The following is a 23,008-nucleotide window of genomic DNA, read 5'->3' as shown; positions in this document are numbered from 1 at the left end:
GACGTGGGTTCGATTCCCAGCTTGGGTCACTGTCTGTGCGGAGTTTGCATATTCTCCTCATGTCTGCGTGGGTTTCCTCCGGGTGCTCCGGTTTCCTCCCACAGTCCAAAGATGTGCGGGTTAGGTTGATTGGCTATGCTAAAATTGCCCCTTAGTGTCCTGAGATGCGTAGGCTAGAGGGATTAGTGGGTAAATATGTTGGGATATGAGGGTAGGGCCTGGGTGGGATTGTGGTCAGTGCAGACTCGATGGGCCAAATGGCCTCTTTTCTGCACTGTAGGGTTTCTATGATTACAATAGAAAAATTATTTTAGCTTGAACTTTTTAACATTTGCTTATATCTTAATTACTCCTGCTCCTAATTCTTATGTTCTTGTGTACTCATAATCATCTATTTAATTATGCGAGATAGTTAAATTAAAACTTAAGAATGAAGTGCTTTTAACTTCCTGGTTTGATTGCAGTGAGAATATTTCAGTGTGATTGGCTGCTTGCCCTGTTTGCTGATAGCACTGCTGCTGATGCTTTGCAACTCTTGACTTGGCCCCAGTTTTAAACTGCCGTTGGGAAAGTGAAAAACCACGGAAAATGTAGGCAGCTTTCTTGGAGGTCAGCAGTGAGGGTCGTTGCTTCATCCCCGAGTGTAAAATCCACCCCATTGACTCAAACGTTAGTGGTTTCCTCTCGAGTTTTCTTTTGCTGAAAATATTAAGCAATTAGAATCACAAGTACATATGCTTTATTCAGATAGGCTTCTGTTAAGATTCCAAAATTGACACACTAGTTTTGTCTGGAATCATCACAGTAAAGAGCTAACATGGACAACAAAATTCAATCCAACCTCAGCAGGTAACTTCATCATAAAGTGAAGATAGAAGAGTTAGTTACACTTGACAAACATTACACTTTGAAACCCATTCTTACACATGTATGTTTTCAGACATAAACAAAGCAAAACACTTAACAATGTTTCATTTCATTTCTTCAGTGGTTAGGTTGATCCCAGGTCAAATAAACCAGAGATCCTTTCCACTCAAGGAGTAGCTCCGAATAAAACAGCTAAGTAAATATAGCAATATTGACTAAGAACAAACATTTCATCATTCTAAATGATCTGCTAGGTTGGAAATGTAACTTGATGTTTTACAAAATATATTTTCTTAAAAGTTTAACTGGTACAGAAAACTGCAAACAGTTGTGAATGTCAGCGGTTGTAGTGAAAGCCCAGAAATTTGGACAGCCCCCATTTATGCATTCCCTGCACTGGAATTGTGAGGTCCAAGATTGCCCAATACGGAGCTTCAGGCCTAATATTAATGGAGCCAGGGGATGATGAATAACCATAGGATGCTTCATCCTTCAGCATCATGATCGGCACAGGCTTGAAGGGCCGAAGGGCCTGTTCCTGTGCTGTACTTTTCTTTGTTCTTAAGTGAGCTGGGACCAGGGTTCTAGTCAGAATGTGGTAGCAATTAGGGAGGGGTTTGCAGAAAGTGTGGGGCCAACATATTGTCAAAGGAGCAGCCGTTCTCTTCCCAACTCCACATACAGATAAGTTGCTTATACAGAAAGGGATGCTCCACAGACCTATTTCTGAACCACTGTATTTTACAATAAACTTCTAAATGTACAAGTCATTTATTGCTCAAGCCAGAGATAAAAAGTAGAATAATACTTTGGTATTTCACTAACATTAAAAAAATGCCATCCTTCCATATCATTTGTTCTTCCTGAGAGACACTGTAGTGTGTGATATCCAGTTACTCGTCTTCATTTATTTCAACCACGAAAGGTTCTTGAACATCTATCTTGCCGCTTTTTACTATCACACAGCTTTGGTACGGTTGATTTTCACTGTTTGTGTCCTGAAGTTCTATCATGTGTACTACAGACTAAGAACACAATAAGAAAAACTGTTAGTAATGTTCTGGGAGATGTATTATATTTACACGTGCAACAGTTCCAACATTACCAGGACTAATATTCACTTAATTATAATCACATATTCTTATCTTTAGTATAGCAGGTACTGTAGCTGAAAATTCCCATGGGGACAGAATGGGGAAGTACACCCCAAATTGTGCTCACTCGTGTGCCCATTTTTTTGATCTCTCTTCATAGCCAAATTTCCTGAGTATAGGCCAAAATATAAAAAATGGACACAAAAACTGGAAATCAGTGCAAACAACTGAGGATCAAATAAAGCATCAAATTCACACCATATCATCCTTCTTTAAATATGAAAAATAAAGATTAAAGCCAGTGAATGATAATTCATGCACATTAAGCACAGTGGGCAAACAACATCATTTTTAGGGCATTACAAGGGCTACTGGCATCTGGGGTGCACATGACTTCTGAGGTGAAGTTTGCACTCAGATAACCCTGTTACAATTACTCAGGGCAGACAGACCGTGATGGTGATCAACATATAACACTTCAGTGCTCCGGCCAATGCAACCTCATAAACTTGCACAGATTAACAGGTGTTAAACAGCAGAAAGAGTCCCCACAGCAGTGCTATTCAAAAGGAAAATCAACTACTTACAGGCTCATTGCTGGTTGATTTCTTCTGCCTGTTGCTGTGATTCTAAACCCTACTATAGTTTCCATAGTTGTTTCAAGTTTCTAAAATCAGCAGGGAGAGGGGGATGGCAACTGCTGGCTTTGTTTTATGACTTCAACGCAAATCAGTTTCTCCAGACATAGGTACACGAATATGCTTTTCTCGGTGTGACTTGGAGATTGAGCAGAGAGCAGGACAAGCTGCAGGAAGAGGGAGGAGGAAAGTGCTCTCAGCAGGAGGCCACATCTGCCCAGCAGTTTCAGGAAACAATTCTATGACATGAGCCTCAGCAAGGGTGAGGTGTGAAATGTCTGCCCTTCACTAGAAAAGTTGTTACTAATATCTGCAAACTGCTACAGCGACGACTGCAACCTCAGAACAAGGGTTGCACTATCAGTGGACAGTGGAAGTGATCTGGCAATGAGCTTTAATAATCTGGTTCCTTCCAGGCAGGAGTTGGAGATTTTAGCAACATCAAGTAGTTTGCCCCCTCTGTCACACTGAGGATCTCTATTTAAAGAGGACTAACTTAATTTCATTCTCTCTTGCTTGAAGCAAGTGGACAGAGCGAGGACAAGTGTTTGCGCCTGCAGGCTTCCCCATGGTGCAGGGTGCCATTAACTCCATGTACATTGCTTTATGGGTGCCACATGTCAACTGTACCATGTAACAGAACCACAAGGGATCCCATTGTCTCAAGATCCAGCAGAGCACCATTCAGGTCAATGTCCTGGCAACAGTCATGATGTCTTCATTAGATCAGAGAAGCCCTACAGTGCAGGAGGAGGCCACTTGACCCATCAAGTCTGCACAGACCATAATCCCACCCAAGCTCTATCCCCATAGTCCAAGTTATCCACCCTACTAGTTGTGCTGACACTAAGTGGCAATTTACTATGACCAATTAACCTAACCCGCACATCTTTTGACTGTGGGAGGAAACCAGAACACCCGAAGGAAACCCATGCAGACATGGGAAGAATGTGCAAACTCCACACAGTCACCCGATGCCAGATTTGAACCCGGGTCCCTGACACTGGGAGGCAGCAATGCTAATCACTGTGCCACCATGCGCTCTTAATGTGTAATAATGTGGCAGTCTGCTTTCCAGCAGCATTTGAGACACTATGTCACAAGATTATCTGCTGTCAGTATGACTCATGAATCCAGTTCACAACTCATACTCGTGCAGCAAGGGTACAATGAAAGCCAAGCTGCCATACAAAAATGACTACAGCAGACTAATGGGGTGCTTATAAAACAATTCTTCCTGGACTGCTCTGGCCAAACTCCACAGTACATGCCTAAGATAGTCCTGCTGCATAAAATTGTCAGCATGAGGAGACAGCCTGCTACCACCAGCCATCTTGCAAGGAGCAGGGGGAGGAGGAAGGCGGCAGGAGGCAACCCAGGGAGTCACTTCCTGCCCAGGATGTAAGTGAATAAACTCATTCAAGTGCAATACCAATAACTATAACACCAATTGCCCATTTGCCAACAATTCTACACTCCTTACTTTCCTTCTGTCACTATCACATTGGCCTCATGACCACAATGCAGAAATAAAGGCCACCACATAATAAACTTTCCAAACAGAATTTCTAAATGAAATCATGTCGTATTGCATATAACCTTATATTAATCATTTTCTTATATGGTTTGGAGGAGAAACTGAAAATGACCTGGAGCTCAGTTTCTGAGTGAGCGTGCACATGCAAGTGTCTTCCTAACAACCATCTAACCAAGTTTTCAGACAACATCTGCCCCACCTATGACAAAGTCTTTAAATTGTGCATTGGACTTATCAGCATCTCAGAACTCATCAAACAAGAATGGAATCAAGTCATCCTCTGATGGTGGTGGAGCATGAAGAAATTAAGAACTGTATACTTACTCCATCTGCAAATTGTAAGTCACAGAGATTAAGATAAGGAAGGTGTGGAATGCAAGAAGGAGAATGAGGATGCCACCATTTTCCCCACCATTACCCAAGTTCTCAGCAAGGCCCTTTACATAATAGACAGTAGTGTCTCATCAATGGGAGTCAGCATATGCAACCATGGTTCTCCTTCCCTGGTTAACTCGTGCTGTTATGCGCCATCTTCTCCTATCAAAGAGAAGGAACTATTGTGCAACATATTTAGGTGATGTGGGTGTCATGAATGAATACCAGCAATGGTGAAAGTTGGGAGATGTAGGCAAGAGGCATTTTAAAAATGTGTTCATGGGGATATGGACATCGTTGACAAGGGCAGCATTTATTGCCTATCCCTCATTCCCTTGAGAAGATGGTGGCTTCTTGAACTGATTCAGTCAATGTGGCATTAGGGAGGGAGTGCCAGGAATTTGACCAAGAGATAATAAAGGAACAGTGATATAGTTCCAAGTCAGGATGGTGTGTCAGTTAGACAGGAACTTGCATCTGCTGCCTTTGCTCTTCCAGATGTCGAGGTCACAGGTTTGGAAGGTGCTGTTAAACATAAGAACATAAGAAATAGGAGCAGGAGTGGGCCATCTAGCCCCTCGAGCCTGCCCCGCCATTCAATAAGATCATGGCTGATCTGAAGTGGATCAGTTCCACTTACCCGCCTGATCCCTATAAACCCCTAATTCCCTTACCGATCAGGAATCCATCTAAGCGTGATTTAAACATATTCAACGACGTAGCCTCCACCACTTCAGTGGGCAGAGAATTCCAGAGATTCACCACCCTCTGAGAGAAGAAGTTCCTCCTCAACTCTGTCCTAAAGTGACCCCCCTTTATTCTGAGGCTGTGCCCTCTAGTTCTAGCTGTTAAGGAAGCCTTGGCATTTTGCAGCAGTTCATCTTGTAAATGGTAATGAATGCAGCCAAGGTGCATCAGTGGTGGAGAAAGTGAATGTTTAAGGTGGGGAATGGGGTGCTAATTAAGCAGAAGGCTTTGTACTGGACGGTGTCAAGTTTCTTGAGTATTACTGGGGCTAATCTCATCCAGACAAGTGGAGAATATCCCATTGCACTTCTAATTTGTGCCCCATAACAGCGGTAAGTTATTGAGCGTGAGGTGAAGTATGAATGTTCAGAATGAGTCTTAATTGATTAGAGATTGTTAGTAGCTTTGAGTGATGTGAATCTGGTGAATTGAGCAGTGACTGAGCTGGTCGTACAGTTAATAGGATGTGGCATTTGAAGATGCAATCAATGACCTTGACAACTCATGAGAGGTCATTGAATTTCTTGCAGCATTTCATCCAGATCCATAGGCCTTGATGCCTTAACTTAACCTCCTCAGCCATCTGCTCCCACTGCTACCTGACTGTGTGTCTGGAGGGCTTCCCAGTCACCTGTGGATACAGGACGTTCCTGCATCTTTTCACCTCCTCCAGCAAGACCTGGAGTGCAATATCGGAAAATCTTGGTGCCCTTGTCCAGTCATTCCCAGGTCGGATTCAACTCTCAAAGGTTTCCAGCCACAATGCACCTCTGTTTTAAATAGGGACAGGCTAGGTCTAAGCAGTGCAAGCAAGTTTCTATTTTGGACCAACATAAAAGCGAAATACTGTGGATGCTGGAGATCTATAATTGAAAGAGAACATGCTAGAAATACTCAGCAGGTCAGGCACCATCTGTGGGCAAAGAAACAAAGTCAATGGGTGGAGGTTAATCCTGCTGGAAGCAGGGGGAGTGGGGGCTGGGAGGGGGGGGGGGAGCATTTGATTGGGCAGAAGGGTTCAGAATTCAGAGTGTGGTCCCTGCTGCCTTCCTGACTCCCCTGGATTAAGGTCAGGATGGGAAGGCTGGAGAGCAGCCTTCTTGCCTGGAGGCCAATGAGATCCTTAGGTAGTTAGTTAAGGGCCTTAACTGCCACCAGTGGTCGGTGGGGAACTTGCTATCCAGGGAGGCTTTGTTTTGCTAGTGGTTTATCAGGAGTGGACCCTCATTCGCAGACTCTCTGCTTCAGTGAGAATCTCAGTGTTGGGAAGGGGCCTATGCTGAAAGCTATGCCCTGCCATTGTTTCTCATCCCTTCCTGCAACCTCCATCCCACCCACATTCACATCTATCTTGGGATCCATCACCAATTCCTCCTGCAGGCCCGAGTGTAGAACTGGCAGTGGCCATTTCTCCCATAGATGCTACTGATACTGCTGGCCTCGGATTGAATAGCAGCTCTGAGTAGGATCTCTGCCCTACTCAGAGATCAATCAATTAACTAAGGCGGAATTCATCCAAAAAAATGACTAAGTGTCATCTGAGGCTGGAAAAGCTGAGAGAATTGTGGTGACGGATCGGTGAATACCGGGAGCTGGGTGAATCCGACTAAAACCCGGTATAGCATATTTAAATGCTGATTTAAATATGCTAATCTGGTTCACACCCTTGCTGGATGTGAACCAGATCACATCACCGTGGTTGGGGGAAGAATCCAAAAGGGGGTTCTCCTTGGCGCACGCTGCATTTGGCAACTCTCGCACGATTCTACGGCCAGAACGCAATTTGTACATCGGGCCAAAGAATCACCCGAGATCCCTGACTGGGAAATGGAAACTGGCAACGGATCCCCAAACTGAAGTCAGCTGACAAATTTGTGAACTTCTTACCTCATCTTGCTGCTTAGATGGCGAGCCTATCCTCAGTTTAGTGGGATAGGAGCTACTCATACATGTAGCCAGTGTTATTTAAAGAAAAGGTTTAAGGAAACAATTATATGGAATATAATAATTAGTCACTCTGAAAAGAAAATGGCTAGTTACCATTCCAGATATGACCTTGCCAAACACCACATGCTTTCCATCCAGCCACTTTGGTTTTGTCAATGAAATAAAAAACTGGGAGTTGTTAGTATCTGGTCCTGCGTTTGCCATGCTGACCCATCCAATGCCATAGTGTTTCAGCTTGAAGTTTTCATCAGGAAACTTCTTTCCATAGATGCTCATTCCTAGAACATCAAAAGCAGAGTGTAGTGCAATTCATAATGTACATTAATCTGATACTTCAATGTCAGGTATGTCAGGGGATTTTCACAGTAACTTCTTGCAGTGTTAATGTAAGCCTACTTGTGACACCAATAAATAAACTTAATTAATTTACAGAATATTACCCATATAGAAATATCCATTTAGAGGTCTCCAGTTTTTGCTCTAATTACAAGTGCCATATTTTTAGAATGCTGCCATGTAACTCAAAATAAATGATTAGTACATGCAGCAACTGGAAAGGATGAGGAAAGTTAAAATAGCCGTAAATAAATCGTGGTACTTGTTTTGATTATAAGAACTTTTAGAACACTGCAAACCACAAAAAAAAATCACAAGCCAAACAACTGTCATTCTGATCAAGTGAAACCAGTTTCTAACGTAAAATATCACTGTAAACATTTTTTTAAATGATAAAAGAATTTGAAGTATTTTACAAGGAAAAATAAAATTCAAAGACAATCATCACCTCCTTTTCCATCTCCCGAAGTAACATCTCCACCCTGTATCAAGAAATCCTTGATCACACGATGAAATATGCTGCCAGTGTAACCGTACCCTCGCTGGGAAAAAAAATGAACATTTTAGTCAGCTAATTTGTGCTTTTGCGTGGAAAACTTAGTGAAAAGTCTGACCAATATATGGATTTAGAAATCAATGAAAATAATGAGTTTTATGAAACACTGCATATTTTCTCTTTAGGAGTAAACATTCCATGGAAAATCAAAGCACTAAATGTAGTCAGTCAGCAACTGTAGGAAGTTGAATACAGCTGCCCACGTACAAAATTACAAGCTTGATTTCTCTCTGGCAGAATGTGGTTCAGAACCTCAGGCCAGGGATTCCATTTTACAAAAAAAACTATGAAAATGTCACCTTAACGAAAACTGAATTTTGATTTCCTACAGGATGCCAGAGATGCCATCAGCCCTCTCAAGTGGATGTAAAAGATCTCATGGCACAATTCGAAGATGATTGGAGTTGTTCTCACAGAACTCTGCTTAACATTTTTGCCTCAACCAACATCAGTAAGAACAGATCATCTGGCCTTTGGTTTCATTGCTATTAGCAGAAACTTGTCCCTTGCAAATTATTCCCGTATATTACAAAAAAGTGTTACTTTTCTGAAGTACTTCAGTGACTGAGAAAGGGAGAGGTAAAACTATGAAAAAATCTGCTACAAACATCTTTGGAATCCTTTATAAATATGGCAATATTTTATTGGTGTAAGTAACAGCCAATAATGCAACATCAATACTGCACTAAACTTGATTTTTATATTGAAATATTGTCCTGGTTGGAATCAATCACAAGCATTTATGGTTAGATCTACTAATAGTGATATGTGATTGCAAAAAAGCAAATTGAATTGATAGTTATAAATATGGAAAAAAAAACTTAATATATAAAGAAAGAAATTAGGAGCCCAAATTAAAAGGGCTAGTGAGGGTGGGGGGAATCAAAGGATGCTTGGTTTTTTTTTCAGTTTTGAAAGACCACTGGGATGTTTTATAATGTATATTTATTGTATAATTCTTCAGATGTTGAAATTTCAATTGTTACTCAACTTTCTAAGGAGTCCTGTAATCACATAAAACTAAAATACACCGAAAGAGAAAATAAAAATAGGCATATCTAGGGTGCTACAATAGTTAGAATGCATATTCCCCATTCATCAAGTTCCTGTCATCTTTTTATATTAAATTGTTCACATTTTTTTTCAAATACATTACCAACATAGCCTGTACTGAACCAAAAGTCTCATCAAGATTAGAGTCAGGGCTTTGATTTTTAACATATACATTAAGGCCTGAATAAATATGTAATGGATCCAAACATAACAATTTCTTGGCAATTTGCATTAGTTTATCTGGATTCAATTCTACATGTTAAACAGCTAAAGGAGCAATTTTACTGTGCATTCCTGAGAATAAGACCAGATACACTTCTTCCTTGTGAGTTTCTAGTTTTCCCTGTAACTGGAGGAATCCGAAGCAATGAGAGAGAATAACAAATCAAGGTGTTCTAACCCGCCACATCAATGCATATCATTTAGCAGTTAAGCACGCAGGTACAGCAGGCAGTAAAGAAGGCAAATGCTATGTTAGCCTTCATAGCGAGAGGATTTGAGTACAGGGTGTGGTGAACCATTGTTGGTTCCCACTAGATAGTACTGAGCCAGGGTCTGGCCAGTACTACAAGTATGTATATATGTTGCTGTTGGGTTAGGGATGGGTTGTTCTACTTGTTGCTGTTGGGGTTAGGGTGGGGTTGTTACACCTTTGTATTGTAGTACATCCCAGTCGGGCTCCGCCTCCTGGGAGAGGTATAAAGGTCCCTGCTCTGGCTGGGACCCCTCAGTCTGGGATCATGTATATAATTGGCAGCTGCCTTGTTACAGCAAATAAAAGCCTTTATTTCCTGAGCATCAAGCCTCGTGTATGATAATGCGCATCATAGGGATAGGGATGTTTTGCTGCAATTGTATAGGGCATTGGTGAGGCCACATCTGGAGTATTGTGCACAGGTTTGGTGTCCTTATCTGAGGAAGGAAGTCCATGCTATAGAGGGAGTACAGCGAAGGTTTATCAGGCTGATTCCTGGGTTGGCAGGTCTGTCATATGAGGAGAGACTAAATTGGTTAGGATTATATTTACTGGAGTTTAGAAGAGTGAGAGGACATCTCATAGAAACTTATAAAATTCTCACAGGGTTAGACAGGGTAGATTCAAAAAGAATGTTCCCAATGGTGGGGGAGTCTAGAACTAAGGGTCATAGTTTGAGGACAAGGGGTAAACCTTTTAGGTCTGAGATGAGGAGAAATTTCTTCACCCAGAGGGTAGTGAATGTGTGGACTTCACTACCACAGAATGTAGTTGAGGCCAAAACGTTGTCTGACTTCAAGAATAAATTAGATATAGCTGTTTTGATCAAGGGCTAAGGGGGAACTGGGGGGCGGAGATCAGGATATTGAATGTTCAAAACGAATGGTGGAGCAGGCCCCGAAAGGGCCAAATGGCCTACTCTTGCTTCTAGTTTCTAAATTAAATCCTGAGCATCACTCCGAGACAAAAGGATGCATGCTCATTCTGGAAGCTACATGACGGTATGTTACAAAGATGGATTTTAAAAGGCAAGATTAAAATAATGAAGGAAATTAATGTTTTATAAGAATTACATGAAAATTCAGTATATTCAAATAATGAAGCTTAAGGTAACAATTTACTTTAATCTTTTTCTTTGCAAGTGTGTCTAATGCAACCCATGTATCTGACATATAGATTCTGTGTGGGGAGATCAAACTTGAAGCTGCAATTTGATACCAAGGGTTGAATTACACTTCACCCTGCCAGCGGGTTTGTAGACTTGATGTGGAGTTGCTGGCATTGGACTGGGATAGGCACAGTAAGTAGTCTCACAACACCAGATTTGTAGACTGGGGGTTGGCTATGAAATTCTTTGGGTGACCTTCCCATTGGGCTCTCACCCATCTGATCTCTCCACAATTTTGCGATGAGATGGCCGAGGCCTAGATTAGCTCGATCACCCTTGCCCCGTTTGAGACTCTGAAGTGATCAATCAATGACCACATAAAGGCCGTTTCCTGCCCAGCCTCAATTTTTAGTCTGGCAAGAGAAGTTCAGGGGTAAGGGGAGAAGCCCAAAAACTGAGCTTGCTCGGGCCTCAGGTGGGAAGGGTTCGGTGCTTGTATGAACAGTCTGCTTTCAACATCGGGCACCGTCCCAAAAAGGTCTGGCCCTTGCGGGTGGTCCCTGCCCCTCCCCCCCACCCCCTTCGCCCCAAAGCCTCCCATTCCCTCCCTGCCCTGAGACTCCACATTTACCTAGTCCTGGACACCCAGAACTTAGACTGTGAGGTCTGGCTACAGTCCCAGTCCTATCCACTGCAGTTTCTGGCACTGCAGGGACTTAAGCGCTTCCAGCCAATCAAGTGGTCTGGCAGCTCTTTGAGGTGGGACTTCCTCTCAGCGGGGGGTGGAAGTCCTATCTCCAGTCAATTAACATTCAGAGTATAAGATAGCTGGAGGGCAACATGTTCAATGCCAACTCCTTGGATGGTTGAAATTTAAAAATCCTGGCCCAAGTGTGATACTAATCGCTCTTTTCTAACATTAGATACTTGAGGCTGTGCATGTGACCACCTGGATGCTGCTAAATACTAATTATACTTAGCTTGCTTCGAAGCAGAAACAGTGTGAGAATACCTCCTAAAGATCGTCTTGTGTCAGTGAATTAACTCTCAAGTCACATTCACTACAGATTCAGCAAAATTAAAACTGCTTCAAAATAATACTAATATTCCATGGGATATAAACTTGAATGCATTTAAAAATCATCACAATGCATACACCAATCTTTGGGCAAAATAGGGAAGCAGAATATCAAACTGGCTCAGAAATATGTGTGTATAGAATGAGAAAGGTGATGAGTGCTTAATTAAATAATAAAATGAATTGGATTTCTACTTTGTGTCAGGTGGCACAGTAGTTAGCACTGCTGTCTCACAGTGCCAGGGACCTGGGTTTGATTCCCAGCTTAGGTCACTGTTGAGTCTGCATATTCTCTCTACGTCTGCGTGGGTTTCCTTCGGGAGCTGCTGTTTCCTGCCACAGTCCAAAAGACGTGCTGGTTAGGTGCATTGGCCATGCTAAATTCTCCCTCAGTGTACCCGAACAGGCACCGAGTGTGGCGACTAGAGGATTTTCACAGTAAATTCATTGCAGTGTTAATGTCAGCCCACACGTGACACTAATAAATAAACAAACTTTAAACTTTAATAAACTAGTTCGATAGTCATGATTTAACGTAACAGTACCTTACCTGACCTGTCGCTAGGATGATAAAGTTTTCTACTGTCAATGGAACAACTTTACCAAATAGACCAATGACGATCCTTCCAACATGTTTACCACCAATTTCAATATCGAAGAATACCTAAAGTTGTAGAAAATCTTAATTAGAGTTGTACATTATATATTAATGTGATGAGTTTGGTCTGAATTTCAACATTTCCATCTGTCAGAAATATTCTTCAAAAATACTGGGCAGGCAGATACACCCATTAATTTGAATTTACATTTGCTCAAATTGTCCAATAGTATGAATACAACAATTTTAATAAAAGTGCACAGTTGGTTTTTTTGCCTAACTAACTGAAAATTCAAATAAAACAACTTTGAATTAAGAGGAGTGAAGTATATTAATAGGACATTTTCATTTTTTTAACAACTTAATAAAAACTGAAAACAAAGAATTTTCTATGGAGACGTTATTAAAATCAATGCTTTGTGGTTTCCTCTTTCTACCATAGTGGTAAGTCAAGCTGGGAAGAACACCTCCCGAATGTCAATTCTTCCACCGTGAAATAAAATTCTTTCAATGTGGTTGATTCTTAACTGTTCTTGGAAATGGCCGAGCAAGTCATTCAGTTGTATCAAAGTGCTAAGGAAAAGTCGAATAAGGATAAAGCAGAATTAATCACCTTGCATCAAACCAGACATCAGATACAACAAACACACATTGTGCCCATTTGACCCCGTGAAGTTTCTCTCACTAACATCTAGGAACTTGTTTCAAAATTAGAGGAATTGACTAGTCATAGTCATTCTCACCAAATAATATCTTACAACGTATGTCCCAGAATCCTCTCTTACCATCCCTAGGTATATCCTATCCCACCAGCATGACAGACTGACCAGAGTTGCAGCATTGTGCTATACAGTCAGGAGTGAGTGGCCAAGGCAGTCCTCAACACTGACTCTGGACCCCATTAAATCTTACGGCATCCAAAAAATGGGCAAGGAAGCCTCATGCTGATTACCACCTAATGCTCTCCCACCAACTGATGAAACAAGACACTACTACACTGAACACCACTTGGAAGAGCACCAAGGACGACCAGGGCACAGAATGTACTGTGAGTGGGGTCATCAATGTGGATCACTAGAAATGGGTCAGTAGTATCACTACTAACCAAGCTAGCCAAGTCCTGAAGGACGTAATTCCCAGGCTGGGCTTGCAGCAGGTGGTGAGAGAACCAACACAATGAAAGAACCAACTTGACTTTATATCATAAATCTACCAGTTGCAGATGTATTTGCCCATGACAGTACTAGTAGGGGTGACATTGCACAGTGCCATCTTCATACTGAGGACACTCTATCATGTTGTGTAGAATGACCACCATTCTAAATGGGATAGGTTCAGATCATTTCAGCAGCTCAAAAAGGGCATCCAAAATGATGCAACAGAATGATAATTCACCATAGTCTGTAGCCTCATGACTCAACATATCCCTCATTGTACCAGTACCATCAACACAAAATAAATACTGCAAATGCTGGAAATCTGGAATAGAAACAGAAAATGTTGGAAATACTCAGGTCAGGCAGCATTATGGAGATTAACAAAGTTAACGTTTTGAATCACGATACCCTTTATCGTTACCATTAGGCCAGTGGACCAAACCTAGTTCAATGAAGGGTGTAGGAGAGCAAGAAGCAGTACCAGACATACCTCAAAATAAAGTACGAATGTCGTGAAGCTACAACACAGGCTTGGTCGAAACTTAGGCAAAATAGTTGGATTCCACAGCGAGTTAAGAGTGACTGCTTTAAATCAAGGCAGCATTTGACAAGGGTGGCATCAAAGAGTCATCGTAAAATTCAGGGGTAAGACTCACCACTGGTCTGAGCCATACCTCACACATTAGGTAGATAGTTGGAAGTTAATCCCCTCAGTCCCAGGACATCATTGCACGAGTTCCTCAGGACAGTGCCCCAAGCCCGACTACTTGAGCTGCTTCACCAATGAGCTTCCATTCATTATAAGATTAGAAATATGGATGCTTGCTGATGATTGTATAATGTTCAGCCCCATTCATAGCTTCACAGATAATGAAGCAGCCCATCCCCACATGCAGCAAGACATCCTCCACAGCACGGACTCCCAGGCATAGAAGGAGCACCATAACAATGTCCAATGTGTCACGGCAAAAGAAAAAGCAAACTTATTTTGTGACCAAGTAATGCAATTGAAGGATAATCCATAATTACAGTATCAACACATTAAACTGATATGTTCTTTTCCCATTCCTCTCACATCATTGCAGTTCCTAATGGAGATCAGTCCCAGCCACGCTCCATCGCCAAGCTCACTAATAAATGGCAGATGTTGCTGGTGATGTGACATCTCTGGACTTTTCACATTTATCAACGTTTTTGCTGGCAAGAAAACTTACTGTAATCCAACCATGGGAAGTCTTCCAAGAATTCTTGAGCGTTGAACCTGGAAAGTCAGCTGGTCTAGACGGAGTTGCAGCCAAGCTTATTGGAATCTTTGCCTTGTGTTTGGTGCTCTGTTACGCAATGTCTTAAATGATTCCTTCACAGAGGGAGTAGTTCGAATGGAAGCGAGCAATCATTGTTCCAGTACTAAAGAAAGAAGCACCACTGGGCAAACTATGCCCCATCACCTTGACAGAACATTTCTCTAAGATTGCAGAGCAGTTTGTGACTACGTAATTACTATCAGGTATTGATCCTCTACTTGACTATGATCAGTTTGGTAGCTGGGCTTGAAGATCAACAACTCAGTCTGGTTGACATTAGAAGTTCCTATGTGAAACTGCTATTGAACTGGGAACAAATGCAACCATTATTACAACAGATTTTTCAAAGGCGTTTGACAGGGTTGATAATCCATTTGTGGTTATGATATTATTAACATTAAACATACTTGTTCCAATGGATTGCTGGCTTCCTCAATGACCTGCCCTCAGTGTGTCAGGTACTACAGTTGCCTAGTCGAAAGTGTCTAATTGACAGGAGGTTTTCTTTGCACTTGACTAGAGCCAATTCTTTTACTAATCCTCAGTAATGCTCTCTTTTCTTCTGGCCAGAAATACTAGAAGTATGTGGATCATATGACATGCAGAGTGTATTGGCCTTAGGATATAGGCAATGAGCTTCAGGAAACTTTCAACATGCTCAATGAATTGTGTAGGGAAAACAATAGGCAGTTAAATGCTACTAAATGTAAGGCCTTGTGAGCAAAAACTTTAGCAGTCAAAAGCACACGCCCCTTGTCATAAAGAGCATCAATAAGACTGAAGCCCCCAACATCAACATCCTTTGGGTTACCATTGACCAGAAAACGGACTCTACCAGCCACGTAAATACTGTGACTACTTGGGCAGGTCAGAGGCTGGGAATTCTATGATGGGTAACTCATCTTCTTACTCCCCAAATTCTGTCCACCATTCACAACACACAAGTCAGGAATGTGATGGAATACTCAACACTTGTCTGGAAGAGTGCAGTTCCAACAGCACTCAGGAAGCTCAACATCATCCAAGGCAAAGCAGGCCACAGACCAACCAACACTTTAAACATTCACTCCCTCCACCATTGGTGCACAGTAGCAGACTGATCGGACGGACGGAGGAAATGAAAAGTGGAAAAGAAGACATACCTGCTGGCAGATACTGAAGCAATTGGCAGGGATGGAAGAAGGGCCCGAGATTGTAGTTAAGATGAGGCCAGCTGAAGGGATGAAGGGAACAATATGAGCAAAAGGAATGGGAGAGATTTTTAAACAGGGGAGACAGCAGGGAACATGGCCAGAAGCAGTGATGTATAATATAGGAAGGAAGGAAGTACTGGGACATAACATGGCAAAAGGCAGAGTTCAGACTGGAGCTGGGAAACAAAAGAACAATATTTTTGAGGTAGGAAATTGCATGGCTTTAATCTCATGAAAAGGCATAACTTAAATTAGTTTAAGTTGCAGCTAGAGTGCAGGTTTGAAATGTTCCATGAATTAGAGACCAAGTAGTTGAATGGAAGCAGGCAGGTAGGTTTGTGATAGAGAGATGAGCGAGTAGCCTAGAAGCAAGTAAAACAAAATAAATGATGTTTTAAGTTACAGTTTATGCATGTAGATGGAAGCAGAAAAACAAGATGGCATATAGGTTCGCAGACAGACTTTAGATACGCACAGCAAAGAATTACATAATGACTGAAACTTGAAATTGCAATGATTCACAGTTGACTGTACAAACTGGGATTAGGTTTGGAATGGGACTGAACAAGACACTCTGATCCAACAACTTATTACTTAGCCTCTGAATTATGAAGAATTAAAGTATGTAAGTGCTAACTATAGCTGAAAATGATCATCTTGCTGTTGTGCTAACATGCTTTGCACTTGGAGAGGAGGCCGAGAAGTCTGAACATTGTGTCATTTTGGATGATGATTAAATGCTTATACAACAACATTGCCTGTTGTTGGCAGTGGCAGCCTCATGAGCTCATGAGGGTGGTACTGGCCTCTCGCTATGAATGGGCCTGTTGCTGCTCTCTCACTCTTAATGGTATCACTGCTCCTCTGCACTTTGAATCCCAATGAGAGAAGTCCTTTGAGAAGGAGAAAGGAGGACAGCCAGAGTATGTGCGCTTTAAGCCCTTGTCCCATACAGCAGAGCTTGGTCTTCAGTTGTCTTGGAACTTCGAGTCCAAAGAGGATTTTTACTCCAGCCTCGAAAAATCCTTGGCCTTAGTCCCAACAGGTGACAAGCTGATCCTCCTTGGCAGATTCAGCATCAGAGTTGTAACGGACACAGAGTTCTGAGAAGGTGTAATCAGCAGACGGTGAGGGGGAAATCCAACAGCAACAGTACTCTCCTCCTGAAAAATTGCCTAGAACATGGCTTTATCATAACCAAAACCTTGTTCCATCAAAGAGAAAAATACACGGTCAAACACTGACTCGACTACCTCATTATCAGAGTGAGGGACCACAAGAACGTGTGTATCACCCACATCATGACAGGAGCCAATGACTGCTGGATGGACCATCGTCTAATCTGTCAGTGAAGAACATCAATGTATCCCCAAAGCAGCAACGCAACGGATACACTGCTACAGGAAAATCAAAGTTGAGGAACTCAAAGATTCCGATAAGAGAAACCTATTCAGCCAGCACCCAGCTGCCAACCTGACTACTCCTGATAATCCAGAAACGCAGAGTGTCCACAGCGCCTGGTCTGCCCTCAGGGCCTCCATAATCAGCACCTGCAAAGAGACGCTTGGTCACTCAACCAGGAAACACCAAGACTGGTTTGATGTGAATGACCTGGAGATTCATGAGCTGGTCAGCTGCAAGTGCAAGGCTTTTCTGAACCTGAAACAGGAACGTAACTAGAGAGCAATAAAACAGCTCTACAAATGACTGAGGTCTAGCATAAAATTCATGATGTGAAGAACAGATGGGGGGGTGGAGAAAGCACAGAAGATCCAGTAGTTAGCCAACAACCAGGACATGCAAGATTTCTTTAGCACAATTATCACCTATGGCCCAAGCACCCAAGACCCCACCCTGCTGCTGGGCAAGAACGGAGAGGGCTCATCAAAACAGAGAGGCAGTCAGTGCCCGCTGGAAGTAGAACTGCAAAGATCTCCTTAACAGAGAGATTGTCTTCAACATGAGCGTTGTTGACTTCATCCCACAGCTACCCACCATTATCTCAGCACAACCCCAATCCAGCACATGGTAGAAAAGGCCATCTGACAGCTAAAGAACAACAGGTATCAGGAGCAGGTGGAATCCCAGCCGCAGCACTAAAGGATGGCACAGAAGCACTATTGGTGTTAATACATTTCCCTTATCTGGATGGAGAATATGCCAGAAGATCTGATAGATGCCATAATTGTGACCATCTTCAAGGACAGTGACAAGTCCAATGGCAGTAACCATGGGGGAATATCCCTGAGGTTGGCCACAAGTCATTGCAAGAGTCCTCCTTAATCGTCTCTTCCCTATGGCTGAAGAGCTCCTCCAGAGTCGCAACATGGATTCCGCCCACCAAGGGTCACAGCGGACATAATCTTCACCACACGGCAACTAGAAAAAAGTGCAGAGATTAACACCAACCTCTGCACATGGCTGCCTTTGACCTCGACATCTTCAACTGTGAGGGATTATGGAGCATCCTCCAACGTTTCTCTTGCCTCCAAAAGTTTGTCACCATCCCCCTGCTCCAAGATGACATGCGAGCATTGATCCTGACCAATGGATCCACCACGGACCCAATTTACATTTGGAATGGTGTCAAGTAAGGCTGTGTCATCACACCAACACTGTTCTTGATTTCCTTGCTCCATTGTTCCATCTCACCCTCAGCAAGCTCCCCACTTGAGTGGAATTAAACTACAGAACAAATGTGAATCTGTTCAACCTCCGCTGCCCACAGGCTATGTCCATGGTCGTCCCAACATTTGTCGTGAACTGCAGTATGCAGATAATACTTGCATCTACGCACATTTGGAGGCTGAGCTCCAAGCTATCCTCAACACCTTCACTGAGGCATACGAGAGCATGGAAGCTACACTAAATATCTGTGAGACAAAGTTCCTCTACCAAGCTTCCCCTGCCTCACAGCACTGCCCCCGCACCGCCCCCCCCCCCCCAATTATCCGAAACCATGATGAGGCCTTGGACAATGTGGACCACTTCCCATCCCTTGGGAGCCTACTGTTAACAAGGGTAGACACTGCCTTCAGTGTGTCAGTACAGTGTTCGGTCATCTGAGGAAGTGCGTGTGAAGACCAGGACCTTAGACCCAGCACTCAACTCATGGTCTACAGAGCAATAGTGATACCTGCCCTCCTATATGGCTCAGCGATGTAGGCTATGTACAGCAGGCATCTCAAAACCCTGGAGAAGTGCCATCAGCACTGCCTCTGCAAGCTGGTGGAGATTTAGAATGAATTGAACCATGTAACAGTCACATTATGACCAAATACTGCTAAGAGAGTAATTGGAGCAGGCTGGAGTGGTTAACAAAAATTGACAGAGGTTGTGGATAAGAAATGATAGTGAGCCATAGTCACAGCTAAAGTCAAACAGAATATCAGCTGTGACCCATTAGCTGCTACATAATTGTCTAGATCTATACTTAGTTTTCGTAAAAGCATTGTCCAGATCTATATTTAGATTTTGAAAAAACACACCCAATTACCAGTTAAGTTGGAATATTCTATTCCTAAAGTAGATAAATTGTTCACCCTATTCTTCAGCCTCCCAAAGATGTTTCGGAGCACACTCAGCAGACAGGGAAACAGTGGAGCAATTCAGAGGCCTGGGTTCAAGCTCTGTGACATGGATTCAAATCCCACTGCAGCAGTGGGCAGAATTTAAATTCAATAACAAAATTTGGAATATAAAGTTAATCTCAGTAAAGTTAATTTATTAGTCACAAGTAAGGCTTACATTAACACTGCAATGACATTACTGTGAAATTCCTCTAGCTGCCACACTCCGGTGCCTGTTCAGGTCAATGCACCTAACTAGCATGCCTTTCAGGCTGGTGACCATAGAACTATAATGCCTTTGCTAAGATAAGTAGTTGCCTCATAACAACAACTTGTACTGATATAGCACCATTAAATATCAAAGTGGCTCACAGGGGAACTGTAAAACAAAATCTGACACCACACACATAAGGAGATATTACAATATGGCCATTCATTTCTGTGCTGGCTGTATGCAAGGGCAACTCCAATAATCCCACACCTTAGCTCTGCAATTCTTATTTCTGCTGAGATGATTATACAATTTCCTTTTGAACACTCTGATTGTACCTACCTTCAGTACTCTCTCAGGCACTGCATTCCAGCTCCTAACCACGCGCTACATGAAAAAGGTTTTGTCAATCATCTTAAATTTGCGTCGTCTGGTTCTCGACCCTTCTGCCAATGGAAATAATCCTTCGTGTATTTTATCTAGATGAGATTTTGAACACATCGATCAAATCTCCTCTTCGCCAAGAAGAGCAACACCACCTGCTCCTCTTTTAGTGAAGATGATCAAAAGTTTAGTCAAAAGAGGTAGGTTTTAAGTAGTGTCATAAAGGAAGAATGAGACAGATGGATTTAGGACCCATGGTGCTGAAAACATTAGTGAACTGATTAAAATTAGAGATGCTTAAAAGGCCAGACATTGAAGGATTCAGATATCTCAGGGGGTTATGGTGCTGGGTGAGATTTGAGGGACAGGAGCAAAACTATGGAAAAATCTGTAAACAAGGATGAGAATTTTAAAATTGAGATGTTGCTCAAGTGGGATCCAGAGTTGGTTATAAGGGGTGGTAAGTAAATGGAACTGAGTGTGACACAGGCAACAGAGTTTTGGATGACCTCAAGTTCAGAATGTGGGAGACCAGCCATAAGTGTTGGAATAGTCAAGTCTAAAAGTAATAACGGCATGAATGAGGATATCGCAGAAGATTAACTTAGACAGTAAAGCAATGTTATGGAAGTGAAAGTAGGTGTTTTTAGTGCGGTTGCCAATATGTGCAAACTCAGCTTGGAGTCAAATGTGATACCAGTGAATAATGAACCAGTGCAATAATTTTAACGTTTGCACATTGCAGGAGCCAGGCATCTGCCATTTAACGAACTCTTTAACCGCAATATTTTAAAGAGCCGTTTCACTGATGAAGTCTCAGGGTGTTTGGTCTGACCCGGCGTAACAAGTGCCTGTGCTAACCACAGCTTCTGGTTCGACACTTTCCATTTCCAAAAGTTTTCCCTCTTCCAAACCGCCCCCAGTTCTAACTTTAGTTTTTTTTTACTCAAACTGCGTACCCCCCACCACTACTCGTCCTCAAATAACTAAATTCGTGTCTGTGTGTAACAAAGTAATGGCGAATCCACAGGCTGACAACTAAAGACCCGCCTTCAGCCCATGCGGATTGGATCACTGAACTGCAGCGAGCTGTGCAACTGGACAGCTCAGGAGTCAGGACATTGGCTGTCAGTTTCAGCTGAGTGGGATTGCTGCCTGTGTCTATTACTGTCTCCACTGGCTGCTGGCCACTAACTGGGAACTTACCTTAGCTGTTACCTTGGGGCCTCGCTTTCTCTCAGCCACACAGGTGCTGTCAGCCAGAAGAAGCACGACGCACAGAAACCAAGACAGCGGCGAATTCATCCTGCGAAAATAAACTTTTATTTTTAGGTGGTTCTCATATCGTCCCCGACCAAGACCCGGAGAGAAGCAGGCTCCGCCTCTTACTGGAAGCAAACAGCAGCAGCGTGGCGGCAACCCGCCCTTTCCGGGATCCCCAGGCAGAAAGTGGGTGGCAGAGCACGGCTTACGCCTCACCTGCAATTCTCACATTTTCAACCCGTCATCTTTTTGCTGCACCGCAAGTAAAGGGCAGTTGGGCACGTTTCCTTGCCAACCGAATGATCTAACCTGAAAAGATTTAGTAATTTCACAAACAAGCTTGCCCTGACATTATTAAACGCACAGCAAGAAGTCTCACAACAACAGGTTAAAGTCTAACAGGTTTATTTGGTAGCACAAACTTTCAGAGAGCTGCTCCTTCATCAGGTGAGTGGGAGTTCTGTTCACAAACAGGGCATATAAAGACACAAACTCAATTTACAAAATAATGGTTGGAATAGGAGTCTTTACAGGTAATCAAGTCTTAAAGGTACAGACAATGTGAGTGGAGAGAGGATTAAGCACAGGTTAAAGAGATGGCTGGAGACAATACACATCTCTTTAACCTGTGCTTAACCCTCTCTCCACTCACATTGTCTGTACCTTTAAGACTTGATTACCTGTAAAGACTCGGATTCCAACCATTATTTTGTAAATCAAGTTTGTGTCTTTCTATGCCCTGTTTGTCAACAGAACTCCCACTCACCTGATGAAGGAGCAGCTCTCTGAAAGCTTGTGGCTTGTGCTATCAAATAAACCTGTTGGACTTTTACCTGGTGTTGTGAGACTTCTTACTGTGCTTACCCCAGTCCAACGCTGGCATCTCCACATTATTAAATGCAGTCATTTAAAAGCAGAACAGACTGGTTAATCTAGGCTGCACTAGGAATAAAGTTCAAACAACTTCATTGAATCATCTTGATCATGCTTTTATTTACTATTGCGCTGGCAGCTATGATATAAAAAAATCTTTATGTAAATTGCTCATTGAATGAAAAATGGCATTAATTTGTCAGCAAAATCTACTATTAACAAAACAGCATCGTCACTATACACTGCAATACTTCGAGTCACCGGTTTCCTAAATTGTGCATTCTGCATCAAGGTATTTTTGAGTATAATAGAGTTTCTTTTGAGGGCGGCACAGTGGTTAGCACTGCTGCCTCACAGCACCAGCGACCTGCGTTCAATTCCAGCCTCGAGTGACTGTCTTTGTGGAGTTTGCATGTTCTCCCCGTGTCTGTGTGGGTTTCCTCCGGTGCACCGGTTTTCTTCCACAGTACAAAGGTGCGTGGGTTAGGTTGATTGGCCATGATAAATTGTTCCTTGGTGTCAGGGAGATTAGGAGGGTAAATATGTGGGGTTATGGGGATAGGACCTGGGTGGGATTGTTGTCGGTGCAGGCTCGATGGGACAAATGGCCTCTTTCTGCATTGTAGGGATTCTACGATAAAACAA

General features: G+C 42.7%; 1 protein-coding gene across 4 annotated transcripts; it reads right to left on the bottom strand.

The window, feature by feature from the left end:
• Positions 1-723: 723 nt before the first annotated feature.
• Positions 724-21,610, bottom strand: ppic (peptidylprolyl isomerase C). Of its 4 annotated transcripts, none has more exons than XM_078214591.1 (5): positions 21,446-21,610; positions 12,362-12,475; positions 7,990-8,083; positions 7,299-7,483; positions 724-1,892 (listed from the first exon to the last, which is right to left on the bottom strand). In XM_078214591.1, exons 1-5 carry the CDS (start codon positions 21,530-21,532, stop codon positions 1,761-1,763), a joined length of 612 nt encoding a protein of 203 aa, XP_078070717.1. In that variant the 5' UTR covers positions 21,533-21,610; the 3' UTR covers positions 724-1,760. The 4 variants fall into 4 exon arrangements, with proteins under 4 accessions (XP_078070717.1, XP_078070716.1, XP_078070718.1 ...); XM_078214590.1 differs by having other exon boundaries at positions 21,434-21,598; XM_078214592.1 differs by lacking the exon at positions 21,446-21,610 and adding an exon at positions 12,847-12,982.
• Between the last annotated feature and the right edge of the window lie 1,398 nt (positions 21,611-23,008).

This window comes from Mustelus asterias, chromosome 6, assembly GCF_964213995.1.
Source record: "Mustelus asterias chromosome 6, sMusAst1.hap1.1, whole genome shotgun sequence".
Classification (NCBI taxonomy): domain Eukaryota; kingdom Metazoa; phylum Chordata; class Chondrichthyes; order Carcharhiniformes; family Triakidae; genus Mustelus; species Mustelus asterias.
The sequence above is the reverse complement of the archived record's forward strand: the minus strand, read 5'-3'. Positions and strand labels throughout refer to the sequence as shown.